Source organism: Sebastes umbrosus, chromosome 18 (assembly GCF_015220745.1).
Source record: "Sebastes umbrosus isolate fSebUmb1 chromosome 18, fSebUmb1.pri, whole genome shotgun sequence".
NCBI classification, from domain to species: Eukaryota; Metazoa; Chordata; class Actinopteri; order Perciformes; family Sebastidae; genus Sebastes; species Sebastes umbrosus.
Window position 1 is genome coordinate 11,204,032 of NC_051286.1, and position 18,582 is coordinate 11,222,613.

The 18,582-nt window shown below is 40.1% G+C and overlaps 1 protein-coding gene across 11 annotated transcripts in view; it reads left to right on the forward strand.

Moving 5' to 3' along the window:
• Positions 1-18,582, forward strand: part of otofa (otoferlin a) — a 96,258-nt gene that overhangs the window by 58,927 nt on the left and 18,749 nt on the right. For 7 of the 11 annotated variants that reach the window (XM_037749988.1, XM_037749987.1, XM_037749994.1 and 4 more), the window contains exons 10-30: positions 732-794; positions 2,098-2,182; positions 2,294-2,453; positions 3,185-3,371; positions 4,755-4,941; positions 6,493-6,716; positions 9,173-9,281; positions 9,431-9,617; positions 9,904-10,024; positions 10,769-10,869; positions 11,252-11,342; positions 12,385-12,501; positions 12,685-12,837; positions 13,237-13,429; positions 13,692-13,816; positions 14,192-14,326; positions 15,045-15,206; positions 16,331-16,402; positions 16,684-16,803; positions 16,884-17,045; positions 17,342-17,504. In XM_037749988.1, the coding sequence (XP_037605916.1) occupies positions 732-794; positions 2,098-2,182; positions 2,294-2,453; positions 3,185-3,371; positions 4,755-4,941; positions 6,493-6,716; positions 9,173-9,281; positions 9,431-9,617; positions 9,904-10,024; positions 10,769-10,869; positions 11,252-11,342; positions 12,385-12,501; positions 12,685-12,837; positions 13,237-13,429; positions 13,692-13,816; positions 14,192-14,326; positions 15,045-15,206; positions 16,331-16,402; positions 16,684-16,803; positions 16,884-17,045; positions 17,342-17,504 (2,917 nt within the window). The remainder of the gene's footprint in view (positions 1-731; positions 795-2,097; positions 2,183-2,293; positions 2,454-3,184; positions 3,372-4,754; positions 4,942-6,492; positions 6,717-9,172; positions 9,282-9,430; positions 9,618-9,903; positions 10,025-10,768; positions 10,870-11,251; positions 11,343-12,384; positions 12,502-12,684; positions 12,838-13,236; positions 13,430-13,691; positions 13,817-14,191; positions 14,327-15,044; positions 15,207-16,330; positions 16,403-16,683; positions 16,804-16,883; positions 17,046-17,341; positions 17,505-18,582) is intronic. The other 4 variants (XM_037749995.1, XM_037749996.1, XM_037749997.1 and 1 more) reach the window with 2 other exon arrangements.

Genomic DNA, 18,582 nt, shown 5'->3' on the forward strand with positions numbered 1-18,582 from the left:
CTAGTATACATATTTTATCCTGAACTAACAGCACAAATTTAGAGTATTGAATAACCGGCAAAATACCACAGAAAAAGATGCAATCATGAGTGATGTAAGGGGGCCTCCTTTGTCTTATATTAGGTCCGTAGTTGAGATGTCGCCTGCAGCAAAGTCAATGATGTAAAGTTCTGTAGAGTCTGGCTGTCATTGCTATGGGAGAACAAGTGCCCCAGGTTATTCTCTGTCTCCATTGTCTACAAACACTAACAACAGCACAAGAAAAAAGACAAACAAAGGAACTGCAAAGTGATCTCATGAGACAAATCTGAGTTCCTGTGGTGTCTGTGTACCCTACATAGCCTCTGCCTGTAGTAGAGTTGCTCATGAGCTGCAGTGCCAATACGTGACACCTGAATACACGTACAGAAAAGGTATGACAAAACTTTGATATTGAACTTTAAATCAGACATTTCTTTTCAAGCCACTCATCTTAGACCTGAAAGCTTGAGGGGATGGAGCTGTGATGTGGCTCCAATATGAGCTGCTCCCCTGCGAGGACGACACAATGATGTTTCTGTTCATTCCCTCAGTTCCTCAGTTGAACTCTGCACTGATAGCTTCTGAACTTCAAAGTTGCCTGGCACATTTTACTCCCCAGAGTGAATCTGAAAGAAGAATATGTTAACCAGTAATATAAGGGAATACATTTTTAATAGGCAAACCTTTTTTTCCCCCTCTACTTTCTGCAGTATTTCGTCTTTGACTTCCACGTCCCTCCTGACGTCATGTTTGATAAGATCATCAAGCTCTCGGTAAGTAATCCATACCCCAAAACTACACATTGCAGTACCGCCAAACAAACTGTGACCACCCTATTTTCCTACTTTGGTACATTGTGAACATTACATTATTGACATTTTATACTTTCACTTTAGATTCAATTTTAGGGCACTTTACTACAGAATTTAATGTTTTAAAGAGGAGCTATTATGCTTTTGTGCTTTTCCCTTTCCTTTAGTGTGTTATGTGTTTTTTTTGTGCATGTTGAAAGTCTGCAAAGTTACAAAGCCCAAAGTCCACGCCAAAGGGAGATACTCTCCCCCACAGAAACACTGCTCCCGAACTGCCTGAAACGCCTTGCTTGAAGTCCCGCCTTTTCTTTCGTAACATTGTGATGTCACCAAGTAACATATTTGCATATTACTTGCCTAGCGGCTAGTTTGGCACGCCCTCAAACAAAGCTAGTTAGAGCGGAGCTGGAGCAGAGTCTGAAGAGTTTGTTTGACCAATCGCCACGGGTCTCAAACAGAGCTTTTCAGACGGAGGATGAAAAGAGGTGCTGCAGCACAGCTGGAATGAGAAAACGTCTTTTGAGCATTATACCCAAAATACAAGTAGGTATCTGAAAATTAGCATAATAGGTCCTCTTTAAAGATAATATAACTCCTGAATATTTTATGGTACAGAGAAGAGTAGATATTACTACCCTTCTATACGGTATGTATAAATAAGTGTTAAGATATAAATAGATATTGCTCGTTATTGCATCACCGTGTTCACCCTCACCGACAGAGATAAGCTCCTGAAAATCACTAACACATCTTCTAAAATGTTCCCACTCCCAATCTGCCAGCCCTCATTAACACTGCCACCACTCGCAGAGCGCTGACCAGAGCACACGACCGCTGCCACCCCCTCAACCCACGCTGCACCCGCCTCCCTTCTGGCCGCAGATACACACAACCAGTCTGCAAAATAACACGTTTTAGGAGGAGTGCTTTAAACTGCTTTAAATAGCCTTGGCACACTGTAATAGACTTGTGTTGCTATGTTCTTGTATATATCTTTAATGTTATTTCTGTGTACAGACTGTGAAAACTAATTTCCTCTCTAAAGGAGAATAAAAAAATGAATCTACATCTGCATTAATTTGGTTTAAAGTAAAATAGTGAAGACATTAAGCAGCCCCTTGTTGAACATAAAGTCCATGGCCATCTGTGTCCCCATAACACACTCACACTTTTTTAATTATTTATTGCAGTTTCCAATACAATAGTGAATCTGTGAGAGTTTGCTCTCTGTTTTAATATTTCATACTCTATTTTGTCTGCGTAGGTTATTCACTCTAAAAATCTTCTTCGAAGTGGGACACTGGTGGGAACCTTCAAGATGGATGTTGGGACTGTTTACTCTCAGCCTGGTAAACTACAAGCTGTAGCTCCGTTATGAATCTAATAACTGATCATCACATCCAACACATTCTATTTGAATATTAAAATACATTTTGTCTTTTGTTCATTGTCTATCCTAGAACATCAGTTTTACCACAAGTGGGCCATCATGTCTGATCCTGACGACATAACAGCGGGCTGTAAAGGATACGTTAAGTGTGACATCGCTGTGGTCGGGAAGGGCGACAACATCAAGACTCCGCACAAGGCCAACGAGACCGATGAAGACGACTTAGAGGGGTAATAAGCTGTTACTGATGTGTGTCTCATTGAATTCGTACTGTGGCCAACTAAAAGTCCATTTTACTAGTGGAATGTGGTATAACAAATGTTACAGTATATGTGCAAATTATTCAATATAACAAACGTTAAGTGTTGTCTGCATTATTTTTTTCATTTCAAAGATTTCTTTTAGAGTATTTCTTACAGTATAAATAGTCAAAGTTAAAAAATATTTAAATATTTGACAACTTTTACACACAGTTGTGAATAATGGTGAGTATTTTATACCAAAACTGAAGTGTTGTGATTTGTGAAATATTGATATCATGTTTATAATACACGTGGTAATATCGTGTAAATAATCCAGCGCCTCTTAAATCATTTAATTTATATACAGTTGTGGTTACAGACTCTCTCTCCACCTCCCTACACTCGTATTTTGATTTTAATTCATATGCCAAAAAAAGAGACAAAACACACAATAAACAAAGTTACATTTTCTATAGACATCGTGATAATATCGTTATTGTGAAGACTTTTAGCCACAATAATCGTGTAGAGAAAATCTCATATTGTGAGCCCTAATTGTGTTATACATGCAGGGATTACTGGATATTCTCAAAATCGTGTTTAACAATCACCCAGTAGCTTTGAAAAGCTAATTCCACAAGCTGTACTTCTCTTGAATGAAATCAATAACTCCACAATCTTGTCTCTGAATGAGTTTTTGTGCTGCTGCTTGTTTCCAGGAACCTCCTGCTCCCGGAGGGCATCCCTGCAGAGAGGCAGTGGGCGAGGTTTTATGTGAAGATCTACCGCGCTGAGGGACTTCCTAAAATGAACACCAGCATCATGGCTAATGTGAAGAAGGCCTTCATAGGAGAGAACAGAGACCTGGTGGACCCCTACGTTCAAGTGCAGTTTGCTGGCCAGAAAGTAACTCCCTCCACATCCTGCAATCTCTGCTAGCTTCTAGTGGGGTTATTACTCCCAGACGGCTCTTTATTGCTCCCCTAGAATACTATACACTGCATGCATCTGTTGTGTGGATACTCAAATAGTTTAACTATTAACTATATATAATTATTATAGGAGAGCAGCATGCATAGTTTATTTTGACAGGAAACCATTAAGATTTTGTGCCTGTTTGAAATATTTTACAGCCATTGGATAGCCAAATTTTAACTACCTTTATAGCCTACTATTCAACCATTTTCACAGATCCAGTTATCACACGTACAAACATTAACACCTACATCTGCCCCATACATAAATAACCTATAATATCAAGGGAAAATAAAAGAGAAGACAGAAAAGAGAGGGAAAAGAGAAAGGAAAAAACGAAAACTGCTAGTTGTTATTAAACATTCTGGTTGAGCCTTAAAGCTGCAGTGGGTAGAAATGGAGCAAATATGATTAAAAAAAGTTATTTTTATAAAACGGTCACTACATCCTGACAGTAGTGCAAGAGACAGGTGCAGAAGTCTAGTTATCTCTCAGAGTTTTTGCCCAATGATGCCAAAAATATACTGCCTACCTCCACTTTAAGTAGTATTCTTTAAGTGTTTGAGCTTGAGGTGTGCCATTACATCCTCCAGCTAGCGTTTATGAGATGGTGATTCAGTTTTTATGCCTCCGCGCTGTCGACAGCCATGGCCGGAGGAATTAAGTTTTCGGATTGTCCGTCCCAGTCTTGTGAACATGATATCTCAGGCACACCCTGAGGCAATTTCTTCAAATTTGGCACAAACGTCCAGTTGGACTCAAGGATGTAGTGATTAGAATTTGATGGAAAAAGTTCACTATAACCTCACAAAACACGTTTTTTGCAAGAATTCATATGTTAATTATGACAATTTCACACAAATGTCTAATAGGAAAAAAATATAAGTGATGACATCTTGGACAGACATATATGTAAACTACAACTTGACTGGTTGGCGGAGGCATAAAACTGTGAGGCGGTAATTCTATTTTTTTATTTCATTTCATCTGAGGAGCCGACTTGGAGCAAGTAATGTAGAGACGGCCTCAGCTAGTTCTTGGATAGCTCTTATCTTTAAGTCCTCAGGGATTCCCCTGAGTGTGTTTGAGAGGGTTTTAAAAATGCACATCCAGCTGTGGACAGCTCCAAAATAGAGTATGTGGAATATGCCAGATGGAGCCTATGAAGTAGAATAGATCCTTTAAAATAAATAAGTATTAAAACAACAGTATCAGCTACTATAACACAAGGACTAGAGACACGTAACTGACCACTACAAGTGTATTTGTACTTTATACCTTGTGCTTGAGTGTTTCTCCTTCATGTGTCTTCAGGGGAAGACTTCAGTCCAGAAGAGCAGTTATGAACCGATCTGGAACGAGCAGGTCGTCTTCACTGAGCTCTTCCCTCCACTCTGCAAACGCATGAAGGTCCAGATACGAGACTCGGATAAGGTCAACGACGTCGCCATAGGAACCCACTTTGTTGACCTACGCAAGATATCAAATGATGGTGACAAAGGTAGGTCCACACACACAGTTTGTCTCATTAGCCTTGATTAGCTGTCAGGTACAATAATTAGTCAGTCTTAACTAGTTAATATTTAACTGTATGTGGTAATTAGCTGTGCTGTGTCAATCGAACCACATGACCCACCTGACCCTTCGCTAATGGCTGCATGAATGTAGAGGATGACATTCAAATTGACTTGCAGTCAATACATACATTTGCATATATTAAACCAAAGTGCAAGATCCATTATGAAGAGTCTTCTGGTAAAAGTCCCGACACACCAACAAGTGATAGTCACATGTCTAGCAGCGACTTGAGTTTCTTTTTTATAAACAAAGGAAAATTGGTGAGCATGACTAGTGATTTCTCTCATGACTGATCAGAATATTAAGAGTTCAACCTTACAGAAACTCAAACATTATAAACATATAATGCAAAGAGGTCACGGTAATGTCCACACTGTTTCATTTACAACAGCACAACAATGAGCTTAAAACAACAGTAATTGTGCAAAAGGTCTTTTTTTGAAGAATTTCAATCTGCTTGTAGCTAGATGAAAATTTGCTATGATAGAACTGGCTTTGGGGATAATTTCTGTGTGTTCTCGATAAAGATAATAAGGACTGTGAAACTGTCATAGGCGAATATGTTGATGATTTTTTCGCTTTCTGGCTTTTGGTTTGTTTGTTTTTTGACTGTTTCTGTTTTGTTGGGCAAGGGTGGGAAGATCTACTACAGGGGTCTCCAACGTTTCTTCCTCTGAGAGCTACTTTGACAAAATGAAAGTATCTGAGAGCTACTCATAGCACCAAGTTGTACATCGCCAATAGCAGACATGATTTCTGTCTTACTTTTTGGTCCATAACATTTCAGCCACTGCAGTCATCTCCTCTATTACAATCCTGCCATAGGCGAAGGGCTTTTTGTGTTTCATTAAGATGTGTGGCGCTAAACGAAACCTCTGTTGCTAAGTTTACCGTCTTCATCAGTTTGGTAAATAGAGATCATTGTTTTTTAAGCGATGTTTTCAGCCCTTTGCCTTCTCTGTTCATAGACAGCTACCAGTCGGAAAGTCCCATGAAAAGTTGCTGCGGACTTTGGTAACGTGGCGCTCGGCGTTACATCTTTTACTGACCGACACACTCGCACCACAAATGAAACGCACATATTTGTCATTCACATTCGTGAAAAAAAACTTTGTATTCCTCCTGAAAATAGTATATATTTTGCTGGTGTGCACTTGCTAGTCTGCTAACATCCCCTCACTGATGAAACTTGAAAACAGCGTCACTCGTTTAATTGACCGCTGATTGGCAAATAATCATTTGTGTCAGAAGGAGGCGGGATGTCTGTGAATTTGATTGGATAAAAATTTAAACAGGTTTACAAAGTGACTTTTTGTTATCAAATGTATGGACATATTCTTTGAACCTTTAGCGAGCCACTTAGAAACGGGTAGCGAGCTACTGGTGGCCCACAAGCTGTTAGAGACCCCGAACATTTCTTGTTGATTACTACGTCATCTCCCATAGCCAATTCTTCTCCGTTTACCTTCTCCAGGGTTCCTGCCCACCATGGGTCCAGCTTGGGCCAACATGTACGGTTCCACCCGTCAGTACACTCTGATGGACGAGCACCAGGACCTGAATGACGGTCTTGGAGAAGGCGTGTCCTTCAGAGCTCGTCTCCTGCTGTCCATCGCTGTGGAGATCCTGGACACCACTTCACCTGAGCTCATGAGCTCCACTGAGGTGCAGGTGGATGGCGTCTCCAACATCTCTGAGGTGAGGAGACCTGACTGACCTGAAGTCTTTTGGTGTATCTGTTTGATGATGTTATTTTATGTGATGGAAGTATTTATTTCACAAATTCCTTTGCATAAAATCTCCCTCCAAATTCATCACTGAAAACGAAATGATGTGACAAAACAGTCAAAGAAAAGCTGTTGTCTTGACCTGTGATCCATGAGAACAACGTGCTGTTTGACCTCTCCTGACCTCCTGACCCTCCAATAAACAGTGTGATGCTACAACCTTCCATCATATTGGCACATGTGTGATTAACTGCTCGTCAGGGAAATCAGAAACATTAGATGCTTTGCTTCGGAGCAAGCTCGCCAGCTATTTGACCTCTTGGCTGTTGGTGTTGTAACGATGTCCCCTGGGAACCTCAGTCATTCAGTACAGCATGAGTCTGTGCCAGTTCTCAAGTACTTTGCTTTGAAGGAGAGACAGATTATGAATTACTAATACTGTAAATTAGCTAATTTATCTCCCCTCTACTGTAAATATTAAATGTGAGATTGTGGTTATTCATCATTTGCCATCTAACACAAAGTAAAATGTGTTCATCAGTGGTTTTGGATCACTCTCAGGAAAGTGCATTTATCATCCCAATTTCTGAGAATAGGAAACGATGCCAGTAACCGACTTTGGAGGAATAACAGAAAACAAATAATGTTTGTCGCACAGACCAGACTTTATGGCATTTTCCATTTGATTTCAGCTAGATCTTTTCTGGGCTTACCCTAAAGTTAAAACATTTATGGAGGAAATATGTACTTAATATAAGTATTGTGAAACAAATCGACTGTGTACTTGCTGTTTTGGGTTGTTCTCAAAGCTCCCCAACACTGCCACATGAGACCCAGCAGGCTTTAACATTTTGTTATATTAAGTTTATAGCTAAAAGGGTTATTTTGAGAGAATAGAATTGTTTTAAGAAGTGGCTTAATAATATGGTCTTTATTTGGAGGAGATTAAGTATGCAAATTTGTTAGGATTTGGGGGCCTTTTATTGATTATATCAGAAAACAAAACAACTTGGCTGCAACTGAGTAGTGTATGTTTATTTATGAGCCTCTCTTGAATGTGGCTTAAAGGGTAACTTCGGTATTTTTCAACCTGGACCCTTATTGTCCATGTTACTGTGTCAAAGTGACTAATGGGGACAACAATTTTTTAAATTGGTCCAGTATGGAATGAGTACGCTTTAACCAGCAGCTAAGAAACAAGCTGTGAGGGCAGTGAGCAGCGTCAATGTAACGTTACGTTCACTAACTTGTTTTTACCACTGACAGGCTCAGCCTCGTTGTGAAATCTGAATATCCGTATACTCTGGCTCAAATAAATACGGGCGGTCATCGAATTCAAAGACCTCGTCCACATTGTTGAAATCATCTAAATATTCAGCCATGACACTGAAAATCTTTTAGATAACACTAAGCTACACTGTCTGTACTCCAACACAACAAACTCTGCCCGGCTGGCACTCGCGTTTCCACCATGGATGTATTCCACTATTCCACCGTTGTCTTCCGGCAACACGTCACCTCGCCAGATTTCAGAACGAGACTTCTCCTTGAGCGAGACTTTTTCCATAATGTCAGACACTGTCATGACAATAACAAGCACTTTTAGAGGACATAAATGGTGGTGCCAGCTTGCCACATTAGGATTACATTGCAGCTTGTGAGCGGCTACTGTCTACAGCGCTCTCGCACAATTTAAGAAATTGTTGTTGCCAATAGTCAGTTAGACACACAAACATGGGAAAATAGGGTCCAGGTTTAAAACACCGAAATTAACCTTTAATGTGCAGTTTATTTGAACTACCTTTTAAAACATACTCATTGTACAACCCCAGACTGTGACTTGGCGGTTATGGACACAGGAGATACAACATATTTGGGCATGCATGTACAATTATTTGCTACTATGGCACCCTTTCTTGTTTTTGTTTTAGTTTTGTTTAATCGTTTTCTCTTTTTCATTATTCATATATGCTTGCTCTAAAAGTTAAAAAAAGAGAGAAAAGAATAAGTGGCAGGTTTGGGCCAGTATAGTCTGGCATGAGTCTGGCTGCCAATCGTACTGGATTTAGGCCGCTATGAGCAAAGCTGTGTTGGCTACCTAGGAGGCATAGTGATGAACTGCTGCAAATCCTTATTAAAAGAATAATGAATATTGATTAAGATTTTATATTTTAATAACAACCCCATGAATGAATATGAAGCAGCATACTGTAGGGCAGAAAATACGGTGGAGATGAGTGCACTGACTAATGTATAAATAAAGTGGCTCAGTAATTCAGAGAGGAGACAGGTAGATTTTATGAGTGTGGTGAATTACAGAAAAGACCAGATGCAGATATTCTTCCACAGACTCTGTAATAAAGTGAATGCACTTCAGTCCAATAAAATGTTTCACTGTTTTTAATTGCGCTCTCCTCACTGCATCAGAGCGCCACTGGGAAAATAGACGAGTTCTTCCTCTTTGGTTCCTTCCTGGAGGCCACCATGATCGACAGGAAGATCGGAGATAAAGCGATAAGTTTTGAAATCACAATAGGTAAATAAACCTTTTCTTCATCTTCTTATGATTGACCTCCCCTCCACACGTTTACAATATACGAGAGAGATGTGACGGTGTACAAAAATCAATAGCTATCGTAACCAAGCGCACTCCATAACAACGTGGAATGTTCTGCCCGCTAACAGGTAACTACGGCAACCAGATAGATGGCGTAAGCAAGCCTTTATCGGCAAAGAAGAAGAAGAAAGATGGAGAGAATGAAGAAGAGGAGAGCGAGCTGATACAGAACTCCAGTGATGAGGAGGCGGACGAGGACGCGGACCTGGTCTCGGTCTCCTCCACTCCGCCAATGAAGCCTGTCATCACCGACAGGTCAGGGGTCAAGGGTCACAGGGGAAAGGCTGCTTAGAAAGCTATTTCTGATTTATTGCTGATATAGTTTCAGGGTAATTAAGGCCAAGACTAGCACTTTTGAACTGGTTATTAAGTGCTTTACCTGTTTTAGCCTGGAGCAGACTGCGGGCCAGGTTTAGCTGTACTGAGAGAGTAGCGGCACAACCGTTTACACATTTAAGTTATGAAGTAAACATTTAGTTTAGTATGTAAAAATAATAGGTTTTAAACTGTGACACCAAGCCGTTATATTTGTACTTTACAGGAATTACTTCCATCTTCCCTACTTTGAAAAGAAGCCGTGTGTCTACATCAAAAGCTGGTGGCAGGACCAGAGGAGACGACTTTACAACTCCAACATGATGGACAAGATCGCTGACAAGCTGGTCAGTATACACTAGAGATGTCCCTGACTAAGAATTTACATAGTCAAATCTGATTGGTCAAGTCTTGCCTATTGTCGAATGATCATCGAATTATGTTTTTTTATTTGTTTGTTTTTGCTCATTGATCCCCCTGCTTAAGCTTTATGTGACAATAGAAAAATAGTAAAAAAAATTAAGATTTTGACCTGTTGATGGCACCAAATAACAAATCATCTTCTTATTATTCTTCTTATTATAATTTAAATCGCTAGTTCGTGCTAACACACAAAAATGGACACGTTTTTGAAAAGTAAAAGACTTGTCGCACAGACACAAACACACAGACACACACAATGTTGTTGAATGTTGTTAAACTAAACTGACAAACAATGCTTATAATGGAAAACAGAAATATTTAATCTAATGTAATGATTAAAGATATGAAATACAGTAAGTATTATTGCATTAAAAAAAGTAAGGAAATATATTCGGAAGATTTATTTATTTATTTTCTTTAGTATTGCCAATGGGTTTTTAAAGACATCTTCCAATAGGGGGGGCCCGGCCATAAGCTAATGCTATTTGGGGGGCCTTGGAATGGAAAAGCTTGGGAACCCCTGCTATTGTAGATAGTAGTATGTGTATGTATGTGTATGTATGGATAAGGGGCATTTGGCATTTGTAAAATATGGATTTTGGATACAAACCTATGAGTACTAACGACTTGTTTCGTCCTAACCTCCAGTATTTTTTGTGTCCCGACAGGAAGAGGGTGTGAATGATGTTCAGGAGATCATTAAGACAGAGAAGGCTTTTCCAGAGCGCAGACTCAGGGGGGTGCTGGAGGAGCTCAGCGTCGGCTGCAGGCAAGCGACATAATAATAACAATTTGTCATGGTCTTGTATTAAAACTGGCATTGTGACTCAGTGGTCAGTATAGATATGGAGAGTTTCTCCTGACGCTGAAAGCTGTAAAACTGCTGTAAGACCTAAAACTCTATAGTGCTCATAAGCTGGTTTTGCATTTTGCTGTTTAAAACTTCTCAAACATGCAACAGTAAAGACAAGCAGCTTCATCAAAGACTCAGAAACTACTGAAGACCGCAGCTGTCTGCACTGAGACATCTCTAAAACACTATCATCATGATTGTCATGGTGACAATCACAGACAAATATTATAAATCATTTTAATATGTGTATTAATATGTATTTCATGTTTCATCCTCTGTATCTTCTGGTTATTTCCAGCCGGTTTGTGACTCTTGCAAACAAGGATGTGAACCAGGCGGGCCGAACTAAGCTGGATCGAGAGCGTCTCAAGTCCTGCATGAGAGAGATGGTATGATTTATGTTTCTCAAGTAGAGAAGGAAGGAAGCGGCGTGAGTGATAGAGGGGAAGATGAAGCTGTTATTAATCAATTTTGGCTGCTGTTGAGTCTCTAATCTCAGCGCCTTAGTGAGTAAATAGTGTGGAGTCCCTGTAAAGGCCACGCAGGCGAAATTAATTTTTGGAATACATTTTCACTCCTTTGAATAATTTCTTGCCATACATTTGCATGCATTTGCAATACTGTCGCATTCTCTGAACTCTTTCATATTCTGATTCATGTTTGTATTTGATTGCAAGTACACTTTTGATTTGCTTCGAGAGGAAATGCAAGGGGAATGTAAAGTGATGCTTTGTAAGCAGGGCTGTAATGGTGACAGAAAAAGAGAAGAAGTTATGATATGAATAAGATCGAGTGTTTGAACAGGTGTATGCCTGAAAACCACCTGGTGTGCACTCTACACCCGCAACCAGTCAAAAACGTTACTGAATGTTGCGGCTGCAGTCCAGAGTAGAAGAGTAATATACTGTACATTTTGCGGGCAAATCGAAAATGCACTGAATTTAGTTGAAGAAGAACCTTATTTTAAGTCTTATTTTGACGCAAATATTTGTTAATTAGCAGGAATGTAGCTTAGCACAACGTGAAAGTGAAAGCAGTGCTTTGTTGATTTAATTTGGAGTAAAAAGTTTTGGTACAATTTTATTTTGCTTCTAGGAGATGCACTATGAATAAGGACCAGTCCTATTTGGATGCAACGATTTGTACATTAGCAGGACTGTAGCGCAACATGGAAGTGAAAGCAGTGCTCTGTTGATGTAAATGTGAAAGTGCAATAGAAATATTTTGTCCTTAAAATCAATGAATAATCGTGATAAATAATCGTGATCTCAATATTGATCAAAATAATTTTGATTGTCATTTTGACCATATTGCTTACCAGACCCCCAGATATGATGTGTGCATGTGTATACAGTATGTATGTCTGTATGTAAGCTGCAGTGCCCCTCTATTAGTATGCTTCATTGTCAATCATCACCTCTCCTCCTGCAGGACAGCATGGGCCAGCAGTCCAAGCAGATCCGGACTCAGGTGAAGAAAAACACAGTCAGAGACAAACTCAAGCTGGTGCAGAACTTCCTGCAGAAGCTCCGTTTCCTCGCAGACGAGGTACAGAACTTTTTTTTTATAAGTGGCCTGACTGAAATATTAATGCAGAATCAATATACAGTATATAAACATGATACACTCAGTAAATGTACATGTACAAGTAAGTTATAATTGGGGAAGTAACCTTGAATAAGGAGAGTGCTTATCACCTATCAATCAATCCTATCTATTCATCTTGTCCAGCCTCAGCACAGCATCCCAGATGTTTTCATCTGGATGATGAGCAACAACAAGCGCATCGCCTACGCCCGGATTCCTTCCAAAGACATTCTCTACTCCATCGTGGATGAGGAAACAGGAAAAGACTGCAGCAAAGTCAAAGCCGTCTTCCTCAAGGTACAATCTCTCTCTTCCTGCTCCTCTGTTAGTCATTAAAACACATTTTGCTGATTTTCAACCATCTTAAATTAAAGACCTCTCATTATTCTCATCTGCAGTTTTAAAGCTGAAAACATGCAGACTGCATTGTGTGATGATCCGTAGTGGTGAAAAGTCAATATACAACACACAGTATTGACAAGTATGATGGTGAATAGGCTTTAAATCTATGACAGCTGCCTAGAGAGAAGGTTGAAAATCAATGAGTTGGCTCTTTAATATTTATGGATTGGGCCATGTTGCAAAATAGTCTGCATAATGTTTAATGATTGAGTCGCTGTGATGAACCAAAGAGAGGATGTAATACGTACTTTCCTGTGTTTATTCAACCCACTTTGTTGTAATGTGTGCCCACAGCTGCCTGGTAAGAAGGGGTTTGGTCCTGCAGGCTGGACAGTTCAGGCAAAGCTGGAGTGTTATCTGTGGCTCGGCCTCAACAAGCAGAAGAAGGACTTCCTCAATGGTCTGCCTAATGGTTTTGAAGAGATCAAATCTGCTAAAATGGGCCCCGGTCTTCAGTCTGTGCCCCCCGTCAGCCTCGTCTACAACAGTAAGCTCTTGGCTATAGAAGTTTGAATTAATTATTGTTTTTAAGTCGATTCCTGTTTAATTCACCGGAAGGTTCTTGATTTATCATTAAGTTTTAACTCTAAAATCAATGAGAGGCAAAACACACAAAATCAACTCAGAAGTAGACATTTGACTTCCATTGATCGCTTTTACTTTGTGGTTCACTTTTCTAACTTCAAAATGAGATTGCTAACAGAGGGGATTGATTGTCCGTTAATGTGATGTGTGTGTGTGTCCAACAGTGAAGCAGGTGTTCCAGCTGAGAGCACACATGTACCAGGCCCGCAGTCTGTTTGCGGCTGACAGCAGTGGCCTTTCAGATCCTTTCGCACGCGTCTTCTTCTCCACGCACAGCCAGGTCACTGAGGTAGGACCATGACTGTGTGTAGGGCTGGGCAATATGACGATATATACATTGTCAAGACAATATAGAAATGTCTATCGTATATATATTTCTGTATCATTTCTATCGTTATCAAGATATGAAAGATCTATATCATGATAGAAGATTTGGGCTATATCGCCCAGCCCTAAATGAGTCATATATAACCCACGTAATCAATTAACTTTTCGTACGATATCATACGAACAGTTGTATGAGGATACGTTGGTGTGCTCAGCCTCCAAAACTGAATAAGAGCTGCATGGAAATTTTTTTTTTTATCATTTGTGTGTATGTGTGGACTGAAGAGTGTTTGCATTGATTATGTGTGAACTGAGTTGATATGTGTGTGTGCTGCAGGTCCTGAGCGAGACTCTCTGCCCTACATGGGACCAGCTGCTGGTGTTTGACGACGTGGAGCTGTTCGGGGAGGCCAGCGAGCTGAGAGACGACCCTCCGATCATTGTAGTTGAAATCTACGACCAGGACACTGTGGTAGGATCTTACTCTATGTGAATGAATGGATGCATCATACAGGCACCAATTAATAGATTCATCAATGCTTGTTATTATGTGCTAATAAATCTAAAAGTGCTTTGCTTCTCCTTCCCTCATGTTCTGACTGTCTGTCCACCCTCAATCCACTCCACCCCGTCCTCCACCTGCTCTCTGGTCCTGCTCATGCTGTGCTGGCTAAATAGAGTGTGAAAGCATTAATACTGTAGAGACTGTGTTGAATTAGGAGCTCTAATCGCTGTTACCTGATGTAGCATGAATTGATAGGTTCATCTAGCTGCTGATGAGCTCTGGAACAAACTTGCATGTATCTCCTCCATTGTTCCTCTCTCAGTTTGTGACAGCAGTGTCTGCAGGAGCCTTAACGGTTGTAGAAGCAGTGGTGCAGGATAGACAATCTGCCTCCCAGTACTCAACCACAAAACAAAGATTTAAAAAAATGCTTATGTGGATATTTATTTAATGAGTACACCTCTTTTTGTTCTATAACACTGTAATCTTTAGTCAGGGTGTTTGTGTTATATAAGACTGAGTTTTTCCTTCTCAAATTCCACATTTTTGTTACCTCCCAGCACTTTGACTAGTACTGACACCAAGTGGCTGCCGTGGTAACTGCACCTCCAGCACCCGTCTCTAATTCCCTTCCCTTGTCCCCCCCGACTGTCTCGACTGCCTGCTGTCACAATGTGGTGTTCAGGGCAAGGCAGAGTTCATAGGTCGGACGTTTGCGAAGCCCACCATCAAGATGTGTGACGAGTACTACGGCCCCCCGAGGTTCCCACCACAGCTGGAGTACTACTCGGTCTACAGAGGGAACTGCACTGCTGGAGAACTGCTGGCCGCCTTTGAGCTGCTGCAGGTATAACATATGCAAGAACACACCTAAATAAACACACACAAATGAATGAATGCTTTGACATATGCAACTCCATAGCATCTCCTTTCTTGAGAGATTACATGTCACTGCTGTACATTTTGGTTTGGTTGAAGATGCTGAATACTTTAAATTGTGATTTGTTTACATCCATGCTTTAGAGGTCTTCTCCATCACTGCCTTTGCTGGTAATACATTTGGTGGCGTGTTATCGCCACCAGCTGTAGATGAATTCATTGAATTCATTGGCAGAAGCGTTTATCCACATGCTCTCACAATTCACACAAAACAGGGACCCACTCATAAAAGTACTTCTCCATAGCACTATAAAAACTTCACAAGGTACCTTTAATGATGGAAGAAATAGCAAAAATATTTTATTTATTTCTACATGTCTCTCATCTAGTGTTGCAAAGGGTTGGTACATTTCTAGAACATTTTCCAGAATATTTCTGGAAGTTTTCCAAGGGAAATAAAGCTCAGGAATTTTGGAAATTGTTGCATATTTTCAATATAAAAATAGCACCTTTTAATAGTGAACTTATATGGGAGGTGTCTCGTCACCCAAAAAGACACATGAACTTTCTAGTAGACAAACACAATGTGCGCGGTGCGTCTCTTCTGTTTCTCTCTCTCTCTATCGACCACACTCGCTAACGTTAAGAACACCTACGCAGGGAGTTATTCCTTAGAGGAGTTCACTACTTGTATAACACATTTTAATTTAAAAAAACGTCTTAAAAGTACATAAATCCCTGATTCTTAGGCCCGGTTACAAATTATAGTAAAGGGTTTGTTTCCATCTGCAAATTACATGGTAAATACAGCCTGAGCAAGTAACCCCTATACTTCCATTCTATTCCTGTTATTTCCTGTTAATTCTCATGGAAAGTTTCCATCACATACCACTTTTGCTTGTTTTTTTTTATAATCACTATGTATGCATTACTTCTTACCCTTTCCTCCTTTGAATATGTGTATCTCTCTTGTTTCCTCTGACACCGTGTCACCACCCTTCCTTCCATTCTCTTGACATATTCATTTTTTTCTCCTGTGAAATCTCCATTTTTCCTCTTTCTCCTTCCTGTGCCTCCTCCTGCTGCCTACAGATACCTTTCGATGTGGAGGCGATTAGGCGAGCTCTGATCGCTGTCCATAACTTTGCTGTTCCTCAAATAAAGGTGCTCTTTTTCTTGCATTCTCTCTTTTCATCCCACTTTGTCTTACTCTTTGGTTACTCTGTTGTCGGTGTTTGTACTGCTATATACTTTTATCTTTACCAACGTGACATTAACCTCTGCCCTCTCTGCACTTCCGCCAAGTTTTCACACTAAGAAAAGAAAGAATTAATACAAATATTACGGCTTTACGAAATAAATCTGGTAATGGTGCTCACACTGTATCACTATACAGAAATCAAGAGAAGCATCTTGTTTACTTCCTCTGTTTCCTCCTTTATTAGATCGGTCAAGGAGGCAGGACCGATCTTCCTCCCCTTGAAGGGCCGACAGACTCGGAGCGTGGACCCATTCTGCCCGTGCCGCTGGGCATCCGACCCATCCTGAGTCGCTACCGCATAGAGGTGAGATTTTAACCACCAGATCTGTTTTTTTGAGCTGTAGAGATCTCTTCTCCCTAATGTTGTTTCTTTCTCTGGTTCAGGTTTTGTTCTGGGGCTTAAGGGACCTGAAGAGGATTAACCTGGCTCAGGTGGATCGGCCCCGTGTGGACATAGAGTGTGCAGGTAGAGGTGTCCAGTCTGTCCTCATCCAGAACTACAAGAAAAACCCCAACTTCAGCATCCTGGTTAAATGGTTTGAGGTGGTAAGTACAGCTGTCGATTTGATATTTAGACCGTTAGAAAGTTATATATTGAATATTGTGTTGTTGTATGTCCGTTTAAAAGTAATAAAAAATGGCTAAAAGACACACAGTCCTGTTGTCTCTAAGGCCTGTTATACAGTATGTCCTATAGGTGTATTGATTGGTCCCAGGGACAACAGATGTAAACTAGCATTGTACTATATCTGGTGCAATACATTTATTGTACACTGTCCCTGCATTACTGCAAGAATAAGGCAAACTACAACACCAACTCCATGTCTTCATTTTGTCCCCAGGACCTTCCAGAGAATGAGCTTCTCCACCCTCCTCTCAACATCCGGGTGGTGGACTGCCGGGCCTTTGGCCGTTACATCCTGGTGGGGTCCCATGCCGTCACCAGCCTGAGACGGTTTATCTACAGCGCACCAGATAAGACCTCCAACAACTGGGCCTCTGCAGGTGCTGCTAACACTCAAGTGAAGGATTATATTTATATTAATGTGATATATTATTATTATTGTTAGCGAGGAGCCTCACTGTGGGATTTTGTGGGATTTTGTGTGTGTACAGACATGAGAGGATTCTTTTACTTTTTTCACCACTGGAGTGCCTCCTTTCTTCTGCTGTTGTTTTGGGAAAACAAACATATTCAATAGTTAATGAGGGGCCTGATAACTGTGGCATTTTGAGAAGCCTTGTGTTTCTACTGGCAGGTTCGAAAAACTAGCAACTTTAAAATGTTAGGATTTTCAGAAATTTGAGTAACTTAAGTTTTAGAGCTAGAGTGAAGATACTGGCATCATATGAAACTAGAAAACCTAAGGAATCCATTGGTACCAACCATGTCATACTACATACAAGCTATGTGAATGAAAATGGGTTCTATGGGTATCCACGAGTCATTAACTGGACAATTATGCGATTAATCGCGATAATATTTTAATCGATTGACAGCCCTATTTATTCATTTTATTTTATTTTATTTTATAAACTCGAGTTGTAGAATACTTTACAATTAGAGGATGGTGTATCTTTACAGTGACAATCATATTATTGTTTGTGGAAAAAAAAAAAAGACACTCTTCATCTTACTGATTAGCATTTAATTTATACATTTTACACACAGACAGACATTATACTCTTCAAATATTTCAAATTATAAACAGCAAGGAATAGCAAATTAATTTGAAACATGTAGAGGACATCATTTTGTTCACTTCTTCGTCAGTTTTGGGTTCCCTTTATTTCTTGAATAATACCTGTAGGTCCTCTCCAAACATGGCTGAAACAATGTTTGTGAATCATTTTTAGACTTTGTTTTAACCTTTCCAAAATGCCAGTTGGACATGGCTCCTGGAAAGTTGAGATGATAACAGGATATTGCACATCAAGAGAGGTTAAAACAAACTTTAAGAATTACATTTAAATACTTCTGATTCTCTGGTCACTAAAGAATGAAAGTTCATTCTTTATTAACTTTGATTTCTCTGCTTGCTTTCTGCCCTGACCAATGTTTTCCTGCCTCCTGTCCTCCCTC